Genomic DNA, 22,990 nt, shown 5'->3' with positions numbered 1-22,990 from the left:
ACGGAGGGCTAAAATCCAAAATACACCTTCGGTCACGGGCCGAACAGGAAAAACATTTATTGAATACACTAAAATTTAATATTTTCAACTTTAAAAGCATAACTTTTTAACAAAACTATGAATAAAAACAGGCAGGACTACTAATCCAGAATAAATCAACTTAAACCTTGAATAACTTTTACTCTCGATAAAAATATATTTTGTCTTAGAAATAAGCAAAAGGTTAAAAGAAAAATGTATTTTCTTTAATGTCCTTTTATATAATAAATTACACTTATAAATATCCCAACAGATTTTGATATCCATAAAATATATCCTGTTTAAATGATCCAAATATGAAACACGCTGCAGAACAAACCAAACAAATCCATGAAATAAAAATAAAATTTGTGCTTTTTAGCAAAACCAAATCAATTATTTCTTTGTGTTTTGTTAGCTGTTTTACTCTGTTTTATTTTATGCAGTTACTGTATGTTAATTTCTTTCTGCACCATCCTAGTGATGTTAAACTCTGTGTGTCCCTAAAAGAAAGCCTCCATAATCCTTTTGTTACTTCATTATGTTATCAGCACAAGATAACATCGAGCCATTAATAACAATAATATAAAACGATCTGGAGGGCCGGATATATTTACCCGGAGGGCCAAATCCGGCCCCCGGGCCTTGACTTTGACAGGAGTACTGTCACTCAAGATACACAAGATACCTTGTGTATCTTGAGTCTTCATTTTGCTTTCTGCTTAAAAAATGTATTTTTTTTTTGTTTCTATTTGTCAAAAGAAACTTAAAATGCCAAAAAATACAAGATGCAAAAATGTGTGTTTTGTTTGTTTGTTTCAGGCGCATCACAGAGCAGTGTTTACTCCGGAAAGGAGCTGGATTTTGCCCTCTTTGTCCACTCTGTGAGTGTTCTGGGGAAACTGATCGTATATTCCAACGGAAGAAAGCTGTTTCCCATCAGAATCAGGAAGCACAAAGGTTTGATTCTTGGAATTTTACACACTTTACTTTTTAATTGTTAGCACGATCAATGTAATTCCAGTAGATTGTAAAGGAGAAAAGCGGCGTGAGCTCACGCCGCTTTTCTCCTTTACAATCTACTGGAATTACATTGATCGTGTTAACAGTTGAAAAGTTACAGAATATTAAAAATTTTGTCTTAAAGTGTCACCACTTAAGGAGTGTTTTATTGTCCTGTAATGATTTCGTCTGTCATAGTAACTCCACAGAAAAACAATCCCCCCCATCTTTACAGCACATAATCTCCATCAGGAAACTGATCAGTACACACGTGTAACACGCCACTCCCCCACACGTATCAGTCTTTACCCATCAAAGGTGTTCTCTGTCTGAATCCAGACTCTTATGTCATTAATTGCACCACCCTCGTGTGTCATCATGTGTCACTTATTGCCGTTTTAATGACATTCCTCAGCCAGTTTTCGTTGACAGCAGCTTTAATTTTTTACGGGACAATTTTATTGTTAAAACTGTAAGATTAGATATCTTTTCTTGGATTTTATGACTTATCCTCAACCTGAAACCATGTTTCGGATGAATACAAATGTCCATTGAAGCTGTTTTTCCTCTCAGAATTCATGTTTGTGTCTGGATAATAACCGGCTACATTTGTGTTTCAGAGCCAGTCACTCTGACAGATCTGCTAGTCATCCTCATAAACATCATGTATCACCACCCCAAGCCTCTGCACAGCGATGCCTCACACTCAGGTGTGGCCCACGCTCTCACACACAGACATAAACACCGCCGGTGACCTCAGTTCTCCTCAGCTTCTGTCTGGAATCAGGAAGCAACCCGTGTTTTCCCCTTAAAACTCCACTATATCTTTGGACCAATCAGGAAGTTAAATTGTGTCTTCAAAGACTTTATTGAGCTTTTATGAGTTACATTGTAACTGTGATTCAATGTTGCATTTCTCTGGAATAGATGAGGGATCGCATCAGGATTTTTCAAATGAATTTCGAATCCTCTGCGGAAACCTCTAGGGTTATTCTTATGAAAGAATGTGCACAAAGTGCAATGCCAACTAGCATAATATCTTAATGCCTTGAATGAATAAGAAGGTTAGCTCTAAAGAACCAAAATCAAGTGCACTAGTAATTTTCCAGAAGTCTTTGCGAAAAAGTAGCGTTCATCAATGCTCACTACATTAGCAAATATAGACCACAATGCATTGCGGTCGAACAATTTTTGCAAAAAAAGAAAAAAAAGAAAAGGTGTAGAGATTAAATGTATCTTTTTTTTTTTTTTTTTTTACAAACCATCCACATTTTCATCACAGTGGAGTCACAAATAGACATCATGAAATGTTCGTATTGATTCAATTTTCACTTTGTCAAATCGTTTATTTGAATGAGTCAAAAAGCAAAAAGGCAGTACTTTTAAAGTCCCATTTGTAGATGTAAAGAGCCAAAAAGAGTTGATTTAGGGTTTGGGTAACTAAAGTAACTAAATTTACTGGTGATTCATTGAATATGAGTTTGGAAAGATAAATTAGGTTCAAACCACACACCAACATATTTAAAAGATTTTGTTTCCTCCTGGGGATAGTAGTCCAAAAAATAAAGATTAAGATTTAAACCACTTGGGTGAGCTTATTTGAAATAAGCCAAAGTTGAACTGAGTCAAAGTCATGCTGTAAGCAATTGTTAATGTCAGTGAGGTTTGGTGATTGTATCATCGGCATAGAGATGGATGTTACAGTTTGAACAGGAATTAGGAAGGTCATTGATGAAAATTGAAAATAAAAGTGGCTCCAGTCATGATCTGCAGTTCCAGTAATGATAACAGTCCCGTTCCCCTGCCCCACCCTCTGACTGGATTCTCAAATTTTGACTGTGGGCGGAGTCAGCCTCCAACTTCCCTGTTTGGTTAACCTTTAATAATGTCATCTGGCTCCAAATGGCGGCGTCTGGATCACTGAAAAATGGCGTCTGAATCGGCTTCAGTTTGCTTTAGGTTGGAGTAAACCGTTTTCTTTGAGTGACGTCACACTCGCTCAGTCCAGTTCTCTTATACAGTTAATGGGTTAACGGCTTGTTTTAGGAGTAGATGTTGTAACTGTGCAGCATTTTAAAGGGGTTTGGTCCACTCTCGATAATGAAGTGTGAAAGCAGACCAAAATGACCAAATGTGTCAACATTTTGGAAATTCCTACCAGAAACTTTTATTAACTTGAAACAATTTCTATTTTTTAAAACCAAATTCTTCAGCTGTATCAGATTTACTTAAGTTAAAAAGGAAAAAAAAAACAGTCGTGTTTTTCTGTTGTTATGAATCTTCATCCCTTTTAATCATTTACTATCAAATATGAACATGACAACATTGGCTCGGAATTATTTTTTCTTTAATCTATAATTATAATTATGTCACAGACTAGCAACTCAATTGTTGTGCAACAGAAAATCTCAATGAGCTTTATTCTTTTAATGACGAAAAAAAATAATTTTTGTGGACACAAACCCTCTTGATTTACTGTAGTGTCTGCAGTATTACAAAAATGTTACTTTATAAATATAAGAGCACCTCACTTGAAAAATCTAAACATAATTTAAACATTTAGTGAATAAACCCATTTATACAAACCGTTTGCATTTTTCTTCAAAGCCAAAGAGCCACATGTGGCTCCAGAGCTTCAGAATGCAGGTCAAAGCGGAAGCTCCTTTCTAAAACGTCTTTGAAGTTCTTCAGAAACACTTTAAACCAGCAGGTGTCTGTAAAAATGTTCTAACCTTGTGAGGTCTTTGTCTCAGACTCGTTGTCACCCGGCGGTTTGGTGATGGAGCTGCTGTGGATGTTGTGTGAGCAGCCGGACTGCGCGGCTGAATGCCTCCACCAGACCGCTGTCATGGAGAAGCTGCTGGCTCCCGTGGTCGCTCTACAGAGCGGACAACAGGTAAGAGAAGACTGCCTGTGGATCGGGAAGTTCTCACAGCGGGAACATACTCTCCATCAATGATGCTTTAACAGACAGGATTGTTTATTTGTTTACAGAGCACGCTGAAATCCCCGGCAGCCACACTGACTCTTATTGCAGACATTCTGGCTCGCATTGCAAACACCGACCGAGGATTAGCCCTCTTCCTATATGAGGAAAACATTGCTGGGCCCCAGGGGGAGAGGTGAGGTTTTGATGGGAAGAAGCAGACTTTCTCAGGTAGCCTTGACAACTTTATTGTGGAGTTAAAAATGCAAAACGAATCCTTCTGGCTCTGTGGAGCGACCGATTAGAGCTCCCATGCTCCTAACTAAGAAAAAACGTTCTGATGAATGAAATCTCTCCAAAAAGCATATTTTTTTAAGGGTATGAAAGAGTCTTTCGCTGGTTTTAGATCCTGCTGTTTGACCCTAAACACCGTCTGCTTGTTTATTTCAATGTAAGAAATATAGGAATTAATCCTTGTAGCTTAAGACATGTATCATTGACAATTGACAAAAAAAAATTCAGATCTGATCGCTATCATGTAAATTGTAAATTTCTATTTTTAAATATTAGTAAAGCTTGAAAAGAAAATGATTAAAAGATTTAAGTGTGTATGGTAAAAAAGGCTCTTTTACCACTTTTCAGCACATTTCTCTGTATTTTCTGACATCCACAGAGCCTGTGCTGCTCATATCATCGCACAGTTCACCCTCAGGCTGCTGGGTAACGGACTGCCATCGTTGAGCGGATCAGCCGTGTCACATTCGGTGTGTGGAGCTTTCATCTTCGTGTGCTGGCAGATGTACAACACCTGCGAGGGCCTGCAGGTCCTCGAGCCCTACGGCCTTCATAAAGCCATAGCGTCTGCATGGAGAAAGGTACCTGCACAAATGTTCCATAAATATTTTTTTTTCTATCAAAATATTAAAAAATGTGTTTATCTCGAGAACGTTAAACGGTTAGTTACCAATCTTTGCATCTCCATCTGGTTTCTGCATTATTCAATAGACTGTCTAAGGATTAGTTGCAGTGCTGTGAAAGTTTGTCATGCTTTGTTTGCTTTGTGAGCATATTTCTCACTTTATCTACTTTAGGGCTGATAAAATTAATTAATTGATTTGAAGTAATTTAAGCTTAACAGATCAATAATCAATTCATAAAAGTATAGATTGATTTAGCATATTAAGCTAAAGTCCGCTAACTTGATGCTAATGTTTAATAGAATTTCCCATAGGATGGCTAATGCTAACGCTTGGTTGACCTAAACATACATTGAATAAATTTATAAACTCACATTATTTTTCTAAACTCATTTAAGGAAATATTTTTTAAAGTAACCATTTTGAACCATTTTTGAATGGCTAGAGTAACGAAATTTCAGCTTCTAGATAGAGATCGATTCTGGCGCCATCTTACATGTGACCAGAGGCCCCTCGTACATTGAGGCTGACCGAGCATTAGAGTCCTCCTAATCAAGGTTTTGGATCAGAACATCTGTCAGAACGGCCTCGATGTGAACGTATCTGCAGAGGTACAGCTTGTGGTGGAAGATAAACAGAAGATGAACAGTCCAAATCAACATGAAACTGTTTGATTCTAGGACTCCAAAGGTTTTTGGGAAATTATCTTTACTTTCTTGAGCTAGCACTGTAATGTAAATCATTTTTTTTATTTAACCTTTATTTAATCAGGTAGACCCATTGAGATCAAGGCATTTTTTTCAATTCAGCCACCGTTTCAAATTGAACCCTCTTGATTCTACATTTTGGACGTTGATGAGTTCTGTAAACTGAAGGAATCTGTCCTGTTGAGATACTATTGTGCCTTCCAGCTGGAGAGCGCCATCTAGAGTAAAAGCTTGGAATTACAGCAACAGTTATTCCATAGAAGTTAGCAAGAATCACAACCCAACTGGAGTCGACTAAAATTCAGTGGAAACTGACAGAAATTATGAGATGAACTAACTCTTCCTTTATTGGTTTTTATCCCAAAATTGTCATTTTTCTGTAAACTTAAAAAATATGTATGTTTTCTGTATCTAGAACGATAGACTAGTGTTTTTCTGAAGGAAACATTACAATAAAACCTAGTAGAAAATATCACAATGAGCAATTTTACTTCTCAACTTCATATATTCACATACTAAACTTTAGCAGTGTCTTCACATAAAAGTTTATTTTCAATTCTAGCCATCGTCTTTCCACAATAACGCCAAAAACCTTGTCCTACTCATGTACAGGAGTATATATATATATATCTTAGTTCACTTTTTGCTTGTTTGTTTTCAGTCCAATGTTTTTGCTTGCTCTTTTTAACAGCACACTGTGTTCTGCATTCTGATTGGCTGTTAATTATTGTCAATCAATCTCCTAAACAGAACACGTTCACCTTTCCAATTTTACGCAAATCTTTGATTACAAATAGATCCTTGTTTTAATTCTATAAAAGTGGACTTTTTTATGAAGGTTTGAATTTTGAGAGATAAAAGTTTGTAAACGTTTATTGTCTGTCTGAGAAAAGTGGATAAAGTGTGTTGTGAGTTTTACTGCCTTAAATCATCTATAATCCTACCTGTAGCTTGTTATTTGTGGACCCCTGTGAAACATTCTGTGTTCTCTCTATTAGAATAGTGTTTGGTGTGGGTTATAGCAAATGTTACTGTCTTTATCAAAAAAACAATCAACAGGCAGCATTTAGAAATTTATTGTGTGTAAAATGATTTTTTTTAAATGGTATCAGCTGAATCTGAATATTTAAAGTTGCAGAAAACCTTCATCAAGTTTGACTTTTTAAATCTTGTACAATCTCTTGTTAAAAGAATATTAATTTCAAGTTTGTTTAAAAAACAAACAAAGTTTAAGCTGAGTACCTAAATATATTATCCAATGCATGTGGGTGTTGTAAAGATTTAAGCATTGGTTGTTAGGAAGGATAAGAAACTTACTTTTAAATAAAAACAGGAGTTCATCGGCTCAAGACGAGCATGGTTGCTTGGACTTCACAGCAGTTTTTTGTTTGGTATAAAGTTAAAATGTTGCCAGATTTCCAGTCTCGTGTTTACTGCTACTTTAGGCTTTAACTGCTTTAACAAAAAAAAAGATACTAAAATGGTCAAACTCTTCAAAAATAAAAAGTGGTTAAAATGACTATTTCCAAAAATTGAAAAGAAAAAGTAAGACCAGCATATAATATATTACTCAAAAGTTATCAAAAATTGTTGGAACAACCTTAAAATAATAAGTTTTGTTCAACCAAATGACAGAAAAAGAAGATATTGTTTGTTTTATATTTACTATTGCAATAAACTTCATCTTTTGTGTTTTTTTTTTTTAGACCAGCTCTTTACCAGAGAGGACATCTGAAACCTCCTCGCATGAGATGACTGATGAGTGAGTCCACACACACATTCAGATCTGAAGTGTCCACAAAGACAGAGGAGTTGTAATGCAGTTGTAATGCATAAAACTATTTAATGCAGTTGTACAATCTTCTAAACGCACAAAGATTTGCAACACATTCTTTGAAGTTTGAAGAGGATTTTTCTAGTGTTTGCCACTCTGATTGTATATGACAACTCTGATCTGGACAGCATGACTCCTCCCCCCCTGATGCTCTAAACAGGAAGTACCTGCTGGCTCCAAGAAGTCAAAATCCCAATTGAGAACTAAACTGGTCCGGGACCAGGAACCGCTCTCTGACCTATCTTTAGTGGAATGCGATTCAGGAAGTGATACTCATGCAAATGAACACTTAAAGAGGAAACTGCTGCTACTGAGGCAGCTTTCCTGGCTGACGACCACACGCATGTACATGGATGGAAAACCCTGGAAAGGCAGTCTCTGGTAGCACAAATTCCCGGTTGGTTGCCATGTGTTAAAAAAAAAAAAAAAAGTAACTTTTCAAATAAAGGCAAAGTAACACCTTTCATGTTTGAAAGTCAAAATATTTTTTGTACACTGTAGGGAATCGAACCCCAACCGGCTAAAGCAGGCGTAGCATTACCAGTGCCTTTGGTGTTTTTGAACAAACATGAAAGGTGAAACAAAACTAACGTTGCATCCATCTGAGGGGAGCAGGTTTGGGGACAATTCTCAATGACAAAATAAAGTGAAATAATACTGCTGAATGATCAGAAAAGGCTAAGAAAACACAAAGTTTTCATCGTTCAGCAGGAATTTAAATTCCTTATTACCTTTAAATACTATAGATTTTAGTGTCATGTCTCTTTAATACTTACAGCCTAATAAAATATATAAAAATGATCTACATATTTAGTCACTGGTTAGGGACACGTTAACAGATGCTAACAGATTTTGAAAATTTATTCTCTGCAGTAAAAATAATCAATTTCACTATTAAATAATTGTACTGCCTTTTAATGCTTATTTTGGAGATTTCGTGCCATAAAACTTATACAGAATAGTGTCTTTTTATATTTTTTTAAACTTAAAAGTTAATAAAAACACCTGATTTTTTCTCTTTAGGCTCATTTGGGAGGAAACTCTGTTGGACAGCCTGCTGAGCTTTGCAGCGACTCCTCGAGGTCTGCTGCTGCTCCAGCAGACCGGAGCCCTGACTCAGTGCGTCTCCTACATGTTCTCTCGCTTCACCAAAAAACTGCAGGTGCGGGTTCCTTTCCTTACAATCCAATAAAGGTGGATCATCAAAAATAACTCCTTCAATCTAAAAGTAGCTGTTAGAATAAAACCAAAACCTGTCAACAAATCTGAATCTGTTAAATATCCAGATTTTATTTAGGAGTTTTGTTTTTACCAGAAGAAAGATCAAAGTTGGCTATTTTTTCACTCATAGATTTATTATATTATGAAGTCTTATCCTGCAGTAAAAAAGACTTACTTTAATTTGAACAATCTAATGACATATTTAAGTGTGACAACTATCTCTACACATTGGGTTCTTTTCTCCATTGCATCTACATTTCACCGTATGAACACATAGATGCCACACGTTTGTGAGGATCTGAATGTTTTCTGTGTTTCTTTAAGGTGAGCCGCTGTGAGAAGTTTGGATATGGTGTGATGGTGACACAGGTGGCATCAACTGCTCCAGGCATCGTAGCTCTACGGGATTCAGGTATCCACAGTCATGCAGACATGTTTACAGGTTTGGACTGTAGAAGGAGCTATTAGCAGTTGCTGTTTGTGAACAGAGAGTTACCAGTTACTTTTGGGTAAGCCCTGCCACAAACGATTATTTTAATAGTTGACTAATCACTGATTATTTTTTTCAGATTAAACTGAGAAAAATCCTAAATTAGCCAAAACAGCTAGCATGTAGCTATAATATTAGCTAAACTCCAAAATAACCTAAAAAACAAAAAAAATCCTAAATTAGCAACAAAAAAAAACTAGCATGAAGCCGAAATATTAGCTAAACTCCAAAATAGCCTAAAAAAAATGAAAAAAGTGCTATATTAGCCGAAATAGCTAGCATGCGGCTGAAATATTAGCTAAAATTAGCCCAAAAAACCTTAATGAATACCAAAATATTCCAAAAAGCTAGCAGAATGTCATTATAACTTTCAACTTTACTACACTCTGACTCCATATAATACAAAGTAACGACTAATCGATGATTAAATTAGTCGTTGACTGTTTTAATAGTATATTAGTCGTTGATTTGTCGACCAATTGTGGCAGCCCTAATTCTTAGCACTTTCTGATTAGGATAACTGGAATAGCAGTGTTCCAACGGAGCAATATTCTCATACTTTGTCCATCTCCTTTTTGTTTTACAAGCTTATTTTTAGCATGACATGTCTCATTGACCAATGATGAAGAACATTGACAGAGTGTTCTTGAATCCTTCATGAATCTAGATCTTATTCTGCACTGTTTCTATCTGAGTTGAACTCTTGGCACAAAAACACCAGTCCAAGTGACAAGTTTAAACAAGTTTTACTTTTATCTGACATATGGTGCTGAGCATTTAGGGAAAAACGATCTACGCCTGTATGAAATGAGGACGTACCCATCATGTGTTAAGAAGTTGGAGAAGTTTTCACAGCTGAATTTCACAGTAACAGATCCTGTTCTTGACTCTAACTTGGATTCTGATGGCCTGCAGGTTTTATTCAGGAGCTGCTGGTGCAGCTGTGGTCTGCTCTAGAATGTGGCAGTGATGATTTGCAGTTGGCTGTTCCCAAACCGACATCTATGGATCCCATTGACAGAAGCTGCCTCAAGGTACAGTCTCCTTTATGGAAATGTTCTATGATTTTTACTTTATCTCCAGTTCTTGATATTTACTGTTTAGGTACAAGGACTTTGTGCAAAAAATAAAAAATAAATAATGACTGACATGGATAACAGTATATTCCGTATTTAATAAAATATTAAGGCTTGGCTTTCCTTTCAAAATCACTGTCTGGTTGCCGACAGAGGGGCAAGGCCGATAGGAAGAGAAAATGAATGGATTACATTTTACTAAGATTCATTTCTATACATTGACAAAATACAAAAACCATTCAGATTACAACAATGCAATGGGCATTAATTATGCAATAATAATTTGACATCCAGATGGAGCGGGTGAAGAAAACAGAGACTGACAGAGTTAAGGCTCTGTTTCCTCACATTTGCATGTTTTTTGGAAAAGTTTGCGTGTTTTCCATTATCTGATTATCGTTAAAAAAAAAGAAAAACTGAAATCACTAAAGCTGCTAGCTGAAAATGCTGAAGCTAATAGCTGAAATTGCTGAAGCTGATAGCTGAAAACATTGAAGTTGATAACTGAAAACACTAAAGTTGATAGCTGAAAACGCTGAAGTTGGTAGCTGAAAACGTTGAAGTTGATAGCTGAAAACATTGAAGTTGATAGCTGAAAACGTTGAAGTTGACAGCTGAAAACGCTGAAGCTGATAGCTGAAAACGTTGAAGTTGATAGCTGAAAACATTGAAGTTGATAGCTGAAAACGCTAAAGTTGATAGCTGAAAATGCTGAAGTTGGTAGCTGAAAACGCTGAAGTTGATAGCTGAAAACGCTGAAGTTGGTAGCTGAAAACGTTGAAGTTGATAGCTGAAAACGCTGAAGCTGGTAGCTGAAAACGCTGAAGTTGGTAGCTGAAAACGTTGAAGTTGATAGCTGAAAACGCTAAAGTTGATAGCTGAAAGCGCTGAAGTTGGTAGCTGAAAACGCTGACGTTGATAGCTGAAAACGCTGAAGCTGATAGCAGAAAATGGTGAAGCTGTTAGCTGAAATCGCTAAAGCTGATAGCTGAAAACGTTGAAGTTCATAGCTAAAAACGCTGAAGTTGGTAGCTGAAAACGCTGACGTTGATAGCAGAACACGCTGAAGCTGATAACTGAAAACGCTGAAGCTAATAGCCAGTTAAAATATTAACATTATAAATCCCAAATTACCCCAAAAACTAAAAAAAAAAATGTTTCTGAAAATAGCTAAACTTCAAAATATTCTAAAAAACTAAAAAAAAGCCTAAATTAGCCAAAACAGCTAGCATGTAGCTGAAATATTAGCTAAACTCCAAAATAGCCTAACAATCTTAATAAATGCCAAAACATTTAAAATAGCTAGCAGAATGCCAAATTTTAAAACTTTAAAACTGTTATTTTTTACTATAGTTATGGATAATAAGAAGGCTGGGTGGCTCAGTGGGCTAGGTGTTGGGCTGGCACGCAGGAGCCCTGGTTTCGATCCCCGCGGTGTCCACTTCAGAGTCAGCTGAGGGATTCATCGTTGTTTTCTGTCTTCGTCCCACAGAAATCAGTCAAATTAGATGATTAAATTTGGAGTTTTTCCTGTTGTGACAACCAACACATGTGTGCCATGGTGACATTTGATAGCTATTTCTCTACACTAAAGTATCTGATTTTACCTGTCAGATGAATTAAAACAATATGTGCTTGACTCCCAAAATGGAGGACTATGACGTCACTTTAAGAGGTCTATAGATTCACTTGTTCAGCTCAATGGAATTGTTCAACAGTTTTGTTTCTAAGCTTTCCCATTTTACAGTTTCTAAAGTAGTGTTTTCTTTTTTCTTCCTGAATAGCCCTTCTTGTCCTTGGTGAACCTCCTATCATCCTCTCAGTCGGTGTGGGAGCTCCTGTACCAACAGCCTTTACCCAACAAAAGTGAATACTCCCTGAGAGAAATGCCCTCCTCCATACCAGTGAGTGTGTTTCTGTGTGCCTCCCATGACTCCCTGCAGTTGTTTTTCCAGCCACATGAGGGCAGGTTTGTGCTTTGGTTTGGTTCTCAGCACCTTCTACACATTTGTTTTACTTCACATGGGCCCTCCACTAAACTCCCATTACTGTGAGGCTGATGCGCGGCTTCCCCCTCACATGCCGCACACTTCCTCCCTGTTTTCCGTCTGCGCGTTGTTTTTCACAGCTCTCCTTTGGCTCCGCAGGACTTGATTGACAGGCTGATTGCTGTGAATTCAGACGTGAAGATCCATTCCCTGTTCCACTATGAGCAGTCTCACACTTTTGGTTTGCGGTGAGATTGATTTTTCCTTCATTTCTCCATATTACTTCACATCAGCAGCAAAGTAGTGATTAACAGATTAGCACCTGTTGACTGCACACATGCTCCGCTGCAGCTCTGGCTTTACCCAGCTCACATGCTTCTTTATGCTGTGATTATGCAGCACTGAAAAGGTGATGAAAGGATTTCTCTGGATCAGAATGAAAGCTGAGTGCGTCTGAGTGGATCCAAGAATCAAATGAAAAGTAGTTTAGCTTCTATTTCAGATTTTAACTACTAGGACTAAACCTGGATAATCGGAGATGTATTACACACTAGCACATGTCAAAGTCAAAAAACAAAAGTAAGATACTGAAGGAGGCTTATAAAGAATTAATTAAATGTCATCAGTCTACATTTTACATCAATTCAAGTATCATCAAACAAAATATTACAAAATATCGCAGAATCAATTTTTCCCTACTCCCCTAAAGTTCAAACAAAGGTCAAGATGATCGAGGTCAGGCCTCAAGGGCCAATGTGTCTGCATGATTTCCAGATATCCAAGCCCTACTCATGATTGATTACCTGGTTCAGGTGTGTTCGGCCAATCAGAGCAGGCTTGGAGTTTCCTGTCCCTGCTCCAGGTTAATCAATATGTTTCAAAAAGACTCAAACATCCTGATCCATCCATCAATTCCTCTTCATCCATGACCAGCTGCAGTTTATGCTAACGTCTTTGTTTATGTTTGTGTTTTTCTGCAGACTGCTTAATGTGCTTTGCTGCAGTCTGGACTCCTTCCTGCTGCTGGAGAACCAGTACAACATCTGCTCCATGCTGCTGCAGAGTCAGAGGGACAACATCACCAACCCTGACATTAATGAAGGGTAAACAAGTTTTGATTGTCAAGAACTTGAAATGAAAAACTGAAATTGCCTAGCAATAAAAAAAATCATACTTTACCTTATAAGATTAAAAAGAGACCACATCATTCTCTTTTTTGCAGAAAAATATCTGTTGGTGGTTGGCTGTAATGATATTTTTTACAATTATGGACTGTAGATGTAAATTTTAAGGTTGTAATTTTAAATTTAACCGACACTCAGAGACGAATACCATCATCTTCTTTTAATTTAGCACATCCATCCATCCATCTTCTTGACCGCTTTGTCCCTTTCGGGGTCGCGGGGTGCCGGAGCCTATCCCGGCTACTGATGGGCGAAGGCGGGGTACACCCTGGACAGGTCTCCAGTCTGTCTCAGGGCCTCAATCACACACCCATTCACTCTCACATTCACACCTAGGGGCAATTTAGAGTCACCAATTAACCTATGAAGCATGTTTTTGGACGGTGGGAGGAAGCCGGAGTCCCCGGTGAAAACCCACGCATGCACGGGGAGAACATGCAAACTCCACACAGAAAGGTCCCAGCCGGGATTTGAACCGGGGCCTTCTCGCTGTGAGGCAAGAGCGCTAACCTTTAATTTAGCACATTTTTATCAATTTTCCAAAACTACTTATTCATATTTTAGGGTCACAGGGATGCTAAAGCTAATCTCAGCCACTGACTGTAAATAAGAACTGGACCGAGCGACCCCTCCCCCCACAAGCCAAAATCCCACAAACTTGTATAAAGAAATAAACGATTATTACTCAGTTGTTCTATTATTCAGAGTAATCATTTCTTTCTTGACTTTTCTTGATCAGGTATCTCTTGTTTAACATGTTATTGATAATGTATTTTATTTATTTATTTTGCTGTTACCATGCAGACGATTCAAGTTAAAATCTGGCCAATCAAATGCCTCAATAAAAAGTATATAGTGCCTACTGGCTCCAAGGTTGCATATTCATTTATTTGACAGATTCTCTCAAACTGACATTGATGGTAAATTTTTGAGATTCTAGAAGAAAATGTCCCAATAAAATTGCAAATTAGGAAACTTATGTTTAAAGGTTTTCAAATGACTAAATGACATACAAAATATTTGTTTTAAAAGAGTTATAGAAGTGTAGAGGAATTATTTATGACTAACCGTGTCATATAATGACTTCAAATCTATCCACATGTAATCTCAACATTTTTTTCTGTTAATTTTATTTTATTTTTTTTAAATATTTTTTTAGGTTTACAATAAAAGTCAGTAAAATATTTGTTTTTCTTTCACAACTCTTATATAATAGGGGCTACACTCTCCTGTATGTCACATGTTTAAGGAAATGATTTATTTTCTTGACTTTTCAGGGCGGTTATTGTAGACGGTCTGTCTGTGGAGAGGAATCATGTCCTGGTCCGCGTTGGCGTCGTAGGAGGTCCATCTGAAAGGAGACTCCCCCTTCGATCCCTTCAGGAGGTCAGTTTTGTTTCTGTGGTGCTTCCAGACAATTGGAGCAAACTGCAGTTTGCAGTGCTGCCGTCTCTCGAGAGCAGAGCAAGCTTTACAGGAGCAGGGCCTGAGTTGACTATGTGCCATTTTTCTTTGGTTTCTCCTTTCCCTCTCTTTGTCCTCAGTAGTCTTATACTGCTGGGTTTTGTTATTTTAGTTTGGGGTTGGATCTTGGTCGTCTTGATTTGCGGGTGTTGTTTGTTTCTTTTCAACAGTTAGATCTTAGTTAGGAAGCATTAGCATGGAGATGCTGACTCCTGCGTCATCTTGGCTGGGTCAGCTGTCTTCCTGACTTAGGTTCCAATCCCTTTGGTCTTTGGTTTGAACCAGGACACTATTTCATTTTGTTCTTGCTTTTCAGGGAAAAAAAATTCCTTTCCCTTAAAGAACTGTGTTTCTTATTCTCTTGGTGTCCAGTTCATCGCATATAGCGTTCACACTGGAAAGCAGAGACTTCTTCTTATGAGTATTATTTTCTACTTACTAGTGCATGTCTGCCTCCTACAGTTGGGATAGCGTTGGTCCGAAATGTCAAATTTGGTGAATCTTGCTCCAAGCTTTTTCTTTCCCAGCTCGTTTCTGATATATGAAAGACTTTTTGTCATACAATTTCTGCCGGGCATAAATTAAAAGGGACGCCATCTATATATCACTACCAAATCTGCATCCCTGATTGGTCAAAGTTCAAAGTTTGGGATGTAGAGCCTAAAAAGGTTCTTAAAAACTTGCATAACCATATGTGAACAGAAACGTTTTGAATGCAGAAGCTCAAAACGTGTACATTTACGTCATATTTTCAGTGGAAGTTGTCGCTTGAATGTGCGTTGTCTCGGGTGTCTTGACTTAATTAAATCCAGAGACTTTGGACTTGACTAGGACTACATGGAGAAACTGAACAAAGAAAATGTTTCTTAAGATAGGAGTTATCTCTCTCAATAATTACTGTATTTTCCGGACTATAAGTTGCGCTTTTTTCATAGACATGCCAGGGTGCGACTTATACTCAGGAGGATTTTTTTTAGATATCAATTGGCTCATATATTTGTTATTTTCCCCACTAACAACTGGTTGCCTTTTTAGCGGTATTTTCCACTATCAACCACTAGAGGGAGGTGTTGGTTTGTATATCAGTATTTTCTGCTGTCTGCTGACAAAAACGCAGAAGAAGAAGTTACGTTCAAAACAAACATGGCTGAGAATCTAATCATTCTCCCCATGGATGTTATGATATTTTTTCTCATTTTCATCAAGACATTATTATTATTATTTTTAATTTTATGTTGAAATATGTTTTTTTCTTCTTTATTATGAATTTTTTGGCTCCTGCGACTTATACTCCGGAGCGACTATAGTCCGGAAAATACAGTAAAATGTTCATAATTTTTAAAATTATTAGTGTGTCTTCTACTCTTCTGACTACTAGAAATGCAAATGTGTTATCTGTAGATGACATTTCTAAGCCTGAATATCTCCCAAGAACTGCATAGTACTGAATTAACTCCTTTTGGTTCCACAGAGGATATTTGGAGCTTTTCAATAACACCAAATATGAAGGGATGGGGCTCTAGGAAGTGTAGTTTTGGTGGTTTAAAATAGTTTTGACTGGACAAACTTTTTTCCTCAGATAAAATTAAGCAGGACTTTTCTTTACTCTATTAAGGGAGAGCAGCCATACCCCTGGCCCATGGTCTTATCCTACCCTGTGCCTAACTTCTACACCTTGGACCCGCCAGAGATTCCCCACACCTCACAAAGTGAGAATGACAGTCAAATGTTCCACTTTGGTTCATTTTTGCCTTTTGACTGAGAGTATTTCATGTCTTTGTGCAGGCTGTGAGATAAGTGCTTTTCTGACTTCCTCCAAAGACTCAGAGAGTGAAGAGAGTTGGTTGAAAAAGTGCCAGAAACTGTTCTGCAAAGCTATGATGTCCGAGTCCCACAACCTCACTGGGAACGGTAACGCTCAGTACTCTTTCCATAGTAGCGGAGGGATAATGATAGGACGCATCCTTTGAGTCTTTAGACTGTTAGTTAATTTAATAGAAACCAGAAGCAGCTCTGATGTAAAGTTGTTTTTAACTGACTTTTGTTTTAAATTTTATTTTGTTTTTAGATAAGTGTATTAATACTTGTTTTGTCTCTTATTGGGACTATCTAAGTTATTTGTTTTCTGGATTTTCTTTTCAATATTGTAAGTATGACAGGTAATACATGTAATAGTTCACATATAGCAGCTACAGTATCAGAACGTATTGTAGTTTAGGAAAAATGTGCAAAAAAGTCACTTTTTACAATACTTTTAGGATGTAAAAGAACATTTTTATATTTTTTATACACTTCCTGAAAGGGGCTGTCTCACTTTGTGACATCAGCATGTGAGAACCCGCCCTTTTTCGTGGGTATGGGAGGGGCTGCTTTTGTGAGTGCAGTTTTTAGATGATTACTCAGAAATGCGTAAATGGATCAAAATACAGATTTGAGGTTGTTTATAGAGAGGCATGAACAGTATAATACACTTTAAAGCACAAAAAGTTCATTTTTCATGGAATGGCTCCTTAAATATTGAACTTCCTGTAAAGCTAGACTTGTGTTTTTATTCTCTACAGTGCTGGCTGACCTTCTGGAGAGTGTCGTCGTCCATCTATCCAACTCTGCCACAGAATGCTTCTTCTCCTCAGATCAGTACAAAGGTCATCAGAATTTGTTTCTTAGTTTTATTTTGATTATGTTGTCAAAGGAAAACAACAAAAATGAACTGTGCGGATCAGCAAAGTTAACACAGTCGGTCTTTGCTCTGATAGTTTTGATGAACTGAGACGAACATCTGCTACTTAAATTTGTGTCATTTAGGTGAAACGGTTCAGATCTTTTTATTACCAACCTAAAACTTTTAAAAGGTTCTTTATTTCACTGGAGCCTTTTAAGGATTCAGTGGGTTTGGAAAATGGACAGTAAAAAGAGCAGTAGTGAGATTTGTAAACATGAATATATGATTATATATATGATTGGGTGTGTGTTTATTTGCATATCCTTTGTCCAAATGCGTACAAAATTAAAAGTATGCAGTTAGACTTTTCCTATCCAGTTTATAATAACAAAGCGCCAACACTGTTGCCACTGACACTTTTACTGGCAACAGTGTCGCCAGTAAGATACCATGATGTATTTCTTCAGTAACATACCACGCTTGATTAATATGTAAACAAAATGTTCTGGTGAATATCAGGATAATGGCTCCATTAAAACTCTAAAGGTTGTTTTCTCAGAATAACGATTTGTGGTTGTTTCTCCCTGTAGGGAAAGACGCACACCAACAGGGATAAATGGGAAGCATTTTGTGTTTCATGTCTCAGTTGTGCACTCTAGTATCTGGTTTCATACTCACGTCTTCTTTTAATACGCCTGTTTTACAGCTGCGGTCAAAGATGTGAAGAATGTGGAGTTGTCCCGTGTGGAACAGCTGGGAGTCGACATCTGTCTCAGGTATGCAAAAGGATTTCTTCTTGGTCCTTAACTCCAGGTTCTGGAGTTTTCTAAAAGTTTTTGGACTCTTTCTGAGTCAAAAATTGGAATGAAAAAGGAAAAACCAAGGATGTGCTCCAACCATAATTCATACTCAATTGTAAGCAAACTATAGTGCATGTTGCATTGTGCAGAGGTACAATGCAACATGGTTCCTGAAGCCACAGCATGAAAATTAAGTTTTAAACCTGTTTCATTATGGTTTGTGTTAAGCTGACTTCTTGCTGCTTTGTGAACATTTTTTCCAAAGATTTTTTTTTTTTTAACATTTGAAGCATCCTTTTAAAAATCTCTTTAGAAAGGGCTTCATTTTAGCACTACCAGCACTCGGCCTTTGTAAAATTGTTAAATCTCCATTTTTTTGTTAGATTGCAGAGTCAGTGTTTCCTACCAGAACTCCTCAATGAAGAATAAAAAATACACAGTGGAGCCATTTAAAAATCTACTCAATGTGGATCATTTGACTCACTTCATGTGGATTAGGGATTAAGTTCATAAGTAGAATTTTAAAAGAGGAGGATGTCAGTTTTCTATTTCACCTGCAGGTATGGCAGCTACCTTAAATTGCTTGGAGGAGAAGCCAGACATCATCTGATTCTGCTACTGAAGCAAATCAAGAGCTTCCTGTCCAAACAACAGAGGAACCTGTCTTCAGGACTTCGTATCCTTCAGACAAACTGCTGCTGCCTCTCATATGATCAGGGTTGGGAGTAACTTGTTACACAATATTACTTTTTGCTGTAACAAAGTAGTGTAAGACACTGCTGCTGAACATGTTGGTAATGTTTTACTCATTAATTGATAACTGTTTCACTACAACAGTTACCACCTCCAAGGTGTGCCATATCAAAATGCTTATCAGATAGCATATTTATTGCACAGGCATACCATATCAAAATGCTAAATAGACAGCATAGTTATTGCACAGGTGTGCCATATAAAATTGCTGATTAGACGGCATATTCATTGCACAGGTGTGCCATATCAAAATGCTGATTAGACGGCATAGTTATTGCACAGGTGCGCCATATCAAAATGCTGATTAGACAGCATAGTTATTGCACAGGTGCGCCATATCAAAATGCTGATTAGACAGCATATTCATTGCACAGGTGCGCCATATCAAAATGCTGATTAGACAGCATAGTTATTGCACAGGTGTGCCTTAGACTGGCCACAATGAAAGTCCACTCTGAAACGTGTCTTGGTTTATTGGGGGGTCAAAGGACTCAGAAAACCGGGAAGTATCTGGGGTGTGACTAAACAAAACGTACTTGGTCCTGCCCAATCTGTTATTTCTAAGGTTCCCTAACTCTGCACTTCAGTTACTCAGCAGGAGAGTTATCCAGGTTACGACTGGCTGGCGTCCTCAGTCTTTCTCATTATGGGTGGAGATTTGGACCGCTCTTTGGGTTTGTTGCTCCGCCTCTCCTCCCTGCTCGTGTCTGCATTCATCTGGCCTGCAAGGATACATGCTTGTGTGAGTAACGCAAAGACCACAGTTTGGTTTGAGTCTGCTTTTTAATACAGACTCCCTAACCCCTAAAAGACTACGTAAACCCCAGGATTTTAACGCACTTGGTCACATGTTCAGTCTTTTATGACGTATATGACATCAACCATTTAATGAAGTCAAAACCCAATGCACCTTAAGCTTTTACAAAGACTATGAAGCCACTGTGTTCTGATGATGAAAACTTGGAAGATTTATTAAAAAAAATAAATACATGTTTTTCAAATGAGAAATCCTTTTAAACACATTGCATTGTGGTCTTTATTTGCTATTCTACTGAGCATTAATGCACACTAGTTTTTTGTGAGACCCCTGGGAAGTTTCTAGGGCTCTGGATTTTGTAATTGTATACCCGAACCCCCCCTCTTCACTTTATATAGAGCAATAAGTAGTGAGAACATTCAGACATAACTTTTGTTATATTAATGGAATTTAAAGTTAAGGAAAAAAACACTTTTTAAAGCCAGTTGTTTGAACTTCTTCAGAAACTTATTACAGGATTACTTGTTGGTAATCTTAATCATTAGCCTCTATTAGATACAGTTACTCAACTGGGACTTTGGGATATCTATTCATGTTTGATTGGAAAAACTAAGTCAAGAGGCAGTTTTACTATAATTAAGTTTGAGGGAAATGTTTTGATAAAATGGGGTATAGAAAACCCACAAACAATACTTTGGGAATTTGGGGAAAACTGAGGTATCAAAAGCTAACACAAACAGGAACCTCATTCTTTATTTTCAGTCTCAACCTGAACTCCCACATTTATCTCAGTTTGAATGCCAAACTTACTTTGAAAAAAGATTGATAACATTTATTTTTTTAGGACCATTTAACTCAAGAGGTGGCCGGATCAGGAATCCCTCCAGTCTACTGGTGTACAGCCCACTATGTGGAGATGCTGCTGAAAGCTGAGCTACCTCTGGTCCATTCTGCCTTCAGGATGTCTGGATTTACACCTTCACAGGTAACGTAAGCGCAGACTTCTGTGGGGTTCTTGTGGTAGTCTTAATGAAATACGTTAAAATTCCCTTTGATATGACTAATAGTGAGTGAGAAGAATCACCATTTTTATTAGTTTGATATTTATTGCTCCCAAAAATTAAAACAATAATAAAAAGACCATGTCAATTTCAACCATTTCCTGGTGGAACTTACGTTAACAAACTCACCACACACACAGCAATGGTGGATTCCATTTTCATGAGGTCCTGTAAAGTGTACGTATGAGCCTCCACACCTGTGTTCTTCTAAAGATGTAGCCACTCCTCTCTATGGTCCTCCACGAGGCTGGACAACCAAAAACCTGCAGAACCTGAACGGGTCAACCCCTCCATGCTGCTGCATGTGACTAAGACTTAAATGTGTTTCCATTACACACATGTTCAAAACTTTATTGAAATTCTAGAAATGTAAAAAGCAAAAAACACAATTTCACAATTAAACACAATTAGACAAATTTATTATTGCAAATCCAAATTGCGTCATTTCATTATTATTTCATTTTTATTCCAAACAGGGTAGCTACTGGGGAAAAAAACACCCACAATGTTGCATCATGTTTGAGTGAAGTTTCCGTTACAGATTTGCCTCCACTGGCTGACTCAGTGCTTCTGGAACTACCTGGACTGGCGTGAAATCTGCCTCTACCTCTGTACCTGTGTGCTCTTCAGCCCCGACTACCAGGTGTACCTGTGCGTGGCGATACTCCGACATCTGCAGCCGGACATCCTGCAGCGCACGCAGTCCCAGGAGCTACAGATCTTCCTGAAGGTCACCTACACTGAAAATAATAAAAAAAAATTAACATGCTGGAATTTCAAAATAAAATAGTCTGCTTTAAAATAAACACTCAATATAAACACACAAAATATTTAGCTCGTTGCTTAAAATTTTATTTTGTTGCTTAAAAAAGAGCTTAACTCTAAATAAGGCCAAAAAACCTTAGTAGATCCCAAATTAACTAAAAAAAAGCACAAAAAAGCTAGCTTGTTGCTTTAATACTAGCTAAACTCTAAAATAGCCAGGAATTCCTTAGTAAATCAAATTAGTCAAAAAAGCTAGCATGCTGCTAAAGTACTAGCTAAACTCTAAAATAGCCTAAAATTCCTCAGTAAACCAAATTATTCCAAAAAGCTAGCATGTTGCCAAAATACTAGCTAAACTCTAACATAACCTAAAAAACTCAGTAGATGCTAAATTACCCAAATGAGCTAGCATAGTGCTAATATAACAGCTAAATGCCTTTTTTAAAGATTACGATAAAATATTAAAAAAAGCCCATGAGTAAAGATATTTAAGGCTTGTTACACATCTAAGTAAAAAAGCCACGCCCCCTCAGAGGAGATTTTGGAAACAGATGTTTGAGATCAACATGAAAAACTGCTTTTTAAGACATTTAGGTTGTGGGATTTTGGTTAAAAACTTCACAATCAAAATTAAAACACTACTGGGAACGCTTTTTTAAAAATAAATAAAAAAATGTAATTGTTACTTTAGGAGCCTCCCCTATATTAAAATGACTGTTAGGTTCCACAGATTCTAATGTAAGTGTCAACAAAACAAAAAAAATGTTGCTTACTTACTTTTTTCCGTCTTGCAGGAGGAGCCGATTCAAGGTTTCAAGATCGGCGACCACCTGGAGTTTATGCTGGGTCTGGAACGCAGCTACAGAAGTGATGTTCTGACTGCCATGAAAGCTTTTTTAAAACCCTGAGGAGCAAAACAAATGTTTTTAAAGAAATTTGAAGGATTTCACTATTTTTGTATATAGTATTAATGGTGTATCACTCTTTACTGCCATAAAGGGAACATGAACTTTCTCCTCGAATTGCTGGTTCTTGTGAAGGCAGTTTTCCTGCTGAACAAAAAACATGGAGCGAGTTCCCGTCCAGCAGATGTAAGGGCATCACGGATGCATCACCTTCTCATTTTTAAACGTCTTAATACAGACTTGGGCATTATACGCCTGGGAGACCGGATACGGCCTTTTGCTGGACTCTGATCGGTAAGGTGAAAGGGAAATTACAGAATCAACACAATTCCAACAATATTTGAGGTTTGGCCTGAACGGGTTCAATCCCCCTCCCCCACAAAATCCACGCCACACTTGAAAGGACGATAAAATTGCATCCAGGTTTTTGGCGGACCGCACAACAAAACAGGTCAAACAA

General features: G+C 37.5%; 1 protein-coding gene across 1 annotated transcript; it reads left to right on the top strand.

Annotated features, from left to right (window-relative positions):
- Positions 1–840: 840 nt before the first annotated feature.
- On the top strand, positions 841–22,639 carry LOC112139320 (TBC1 domain family, member 32; the record flags this gene model as incomplete). The annotated part of the gene is given in 22 exon segments (XM_024262072.1): positions 841–978; positions 1,641–1,730; positions 3,774–3,916; positions 4,015–4,142; positions 4,620–4,821; positions 7,277–7,332; positions 8,428–8,566; positions 8,950–9,037; positions 10,031–10,149; positions 11,976–12,095; positions 12,339–12,427; positions 13,160–13,282; positions 14,641–14,749; positions 16,443–16,536; positions 16,613–16,738; positions 17,389–17,472; positions 18,196–18,265; positions 18,850–18,965; positions 19,630–19,784; positions 20,644–20,784; positions 21,402–21,590; positions 22,420–22,639. Coding segments are annotated over 22 exon segments (2,633 nt in total), but the record flags the coding sequence as incomplete, so codon positions are not given.
- Positions 22,640–22,990: the final 351 nt, after the last annotated feature.

Source organism: Oryzias melastigma, linkage group LG24, assembly GCF_002922805.2.
Source record: "Oryzias melastigma strain HK-1 linkage group LG24, ASM292280v2, whole genome shotgun sequence".
Taxonomy (NCBI): Eukaryota; Metazoa; Chordata; class Actinopteri; order Beloniformes; family Adrianichthyidae; genus Oryzias; species Oryzias melastigma.
This window is presented reverse-complemented; position numbering and strand designations above follow the sequence as displayed.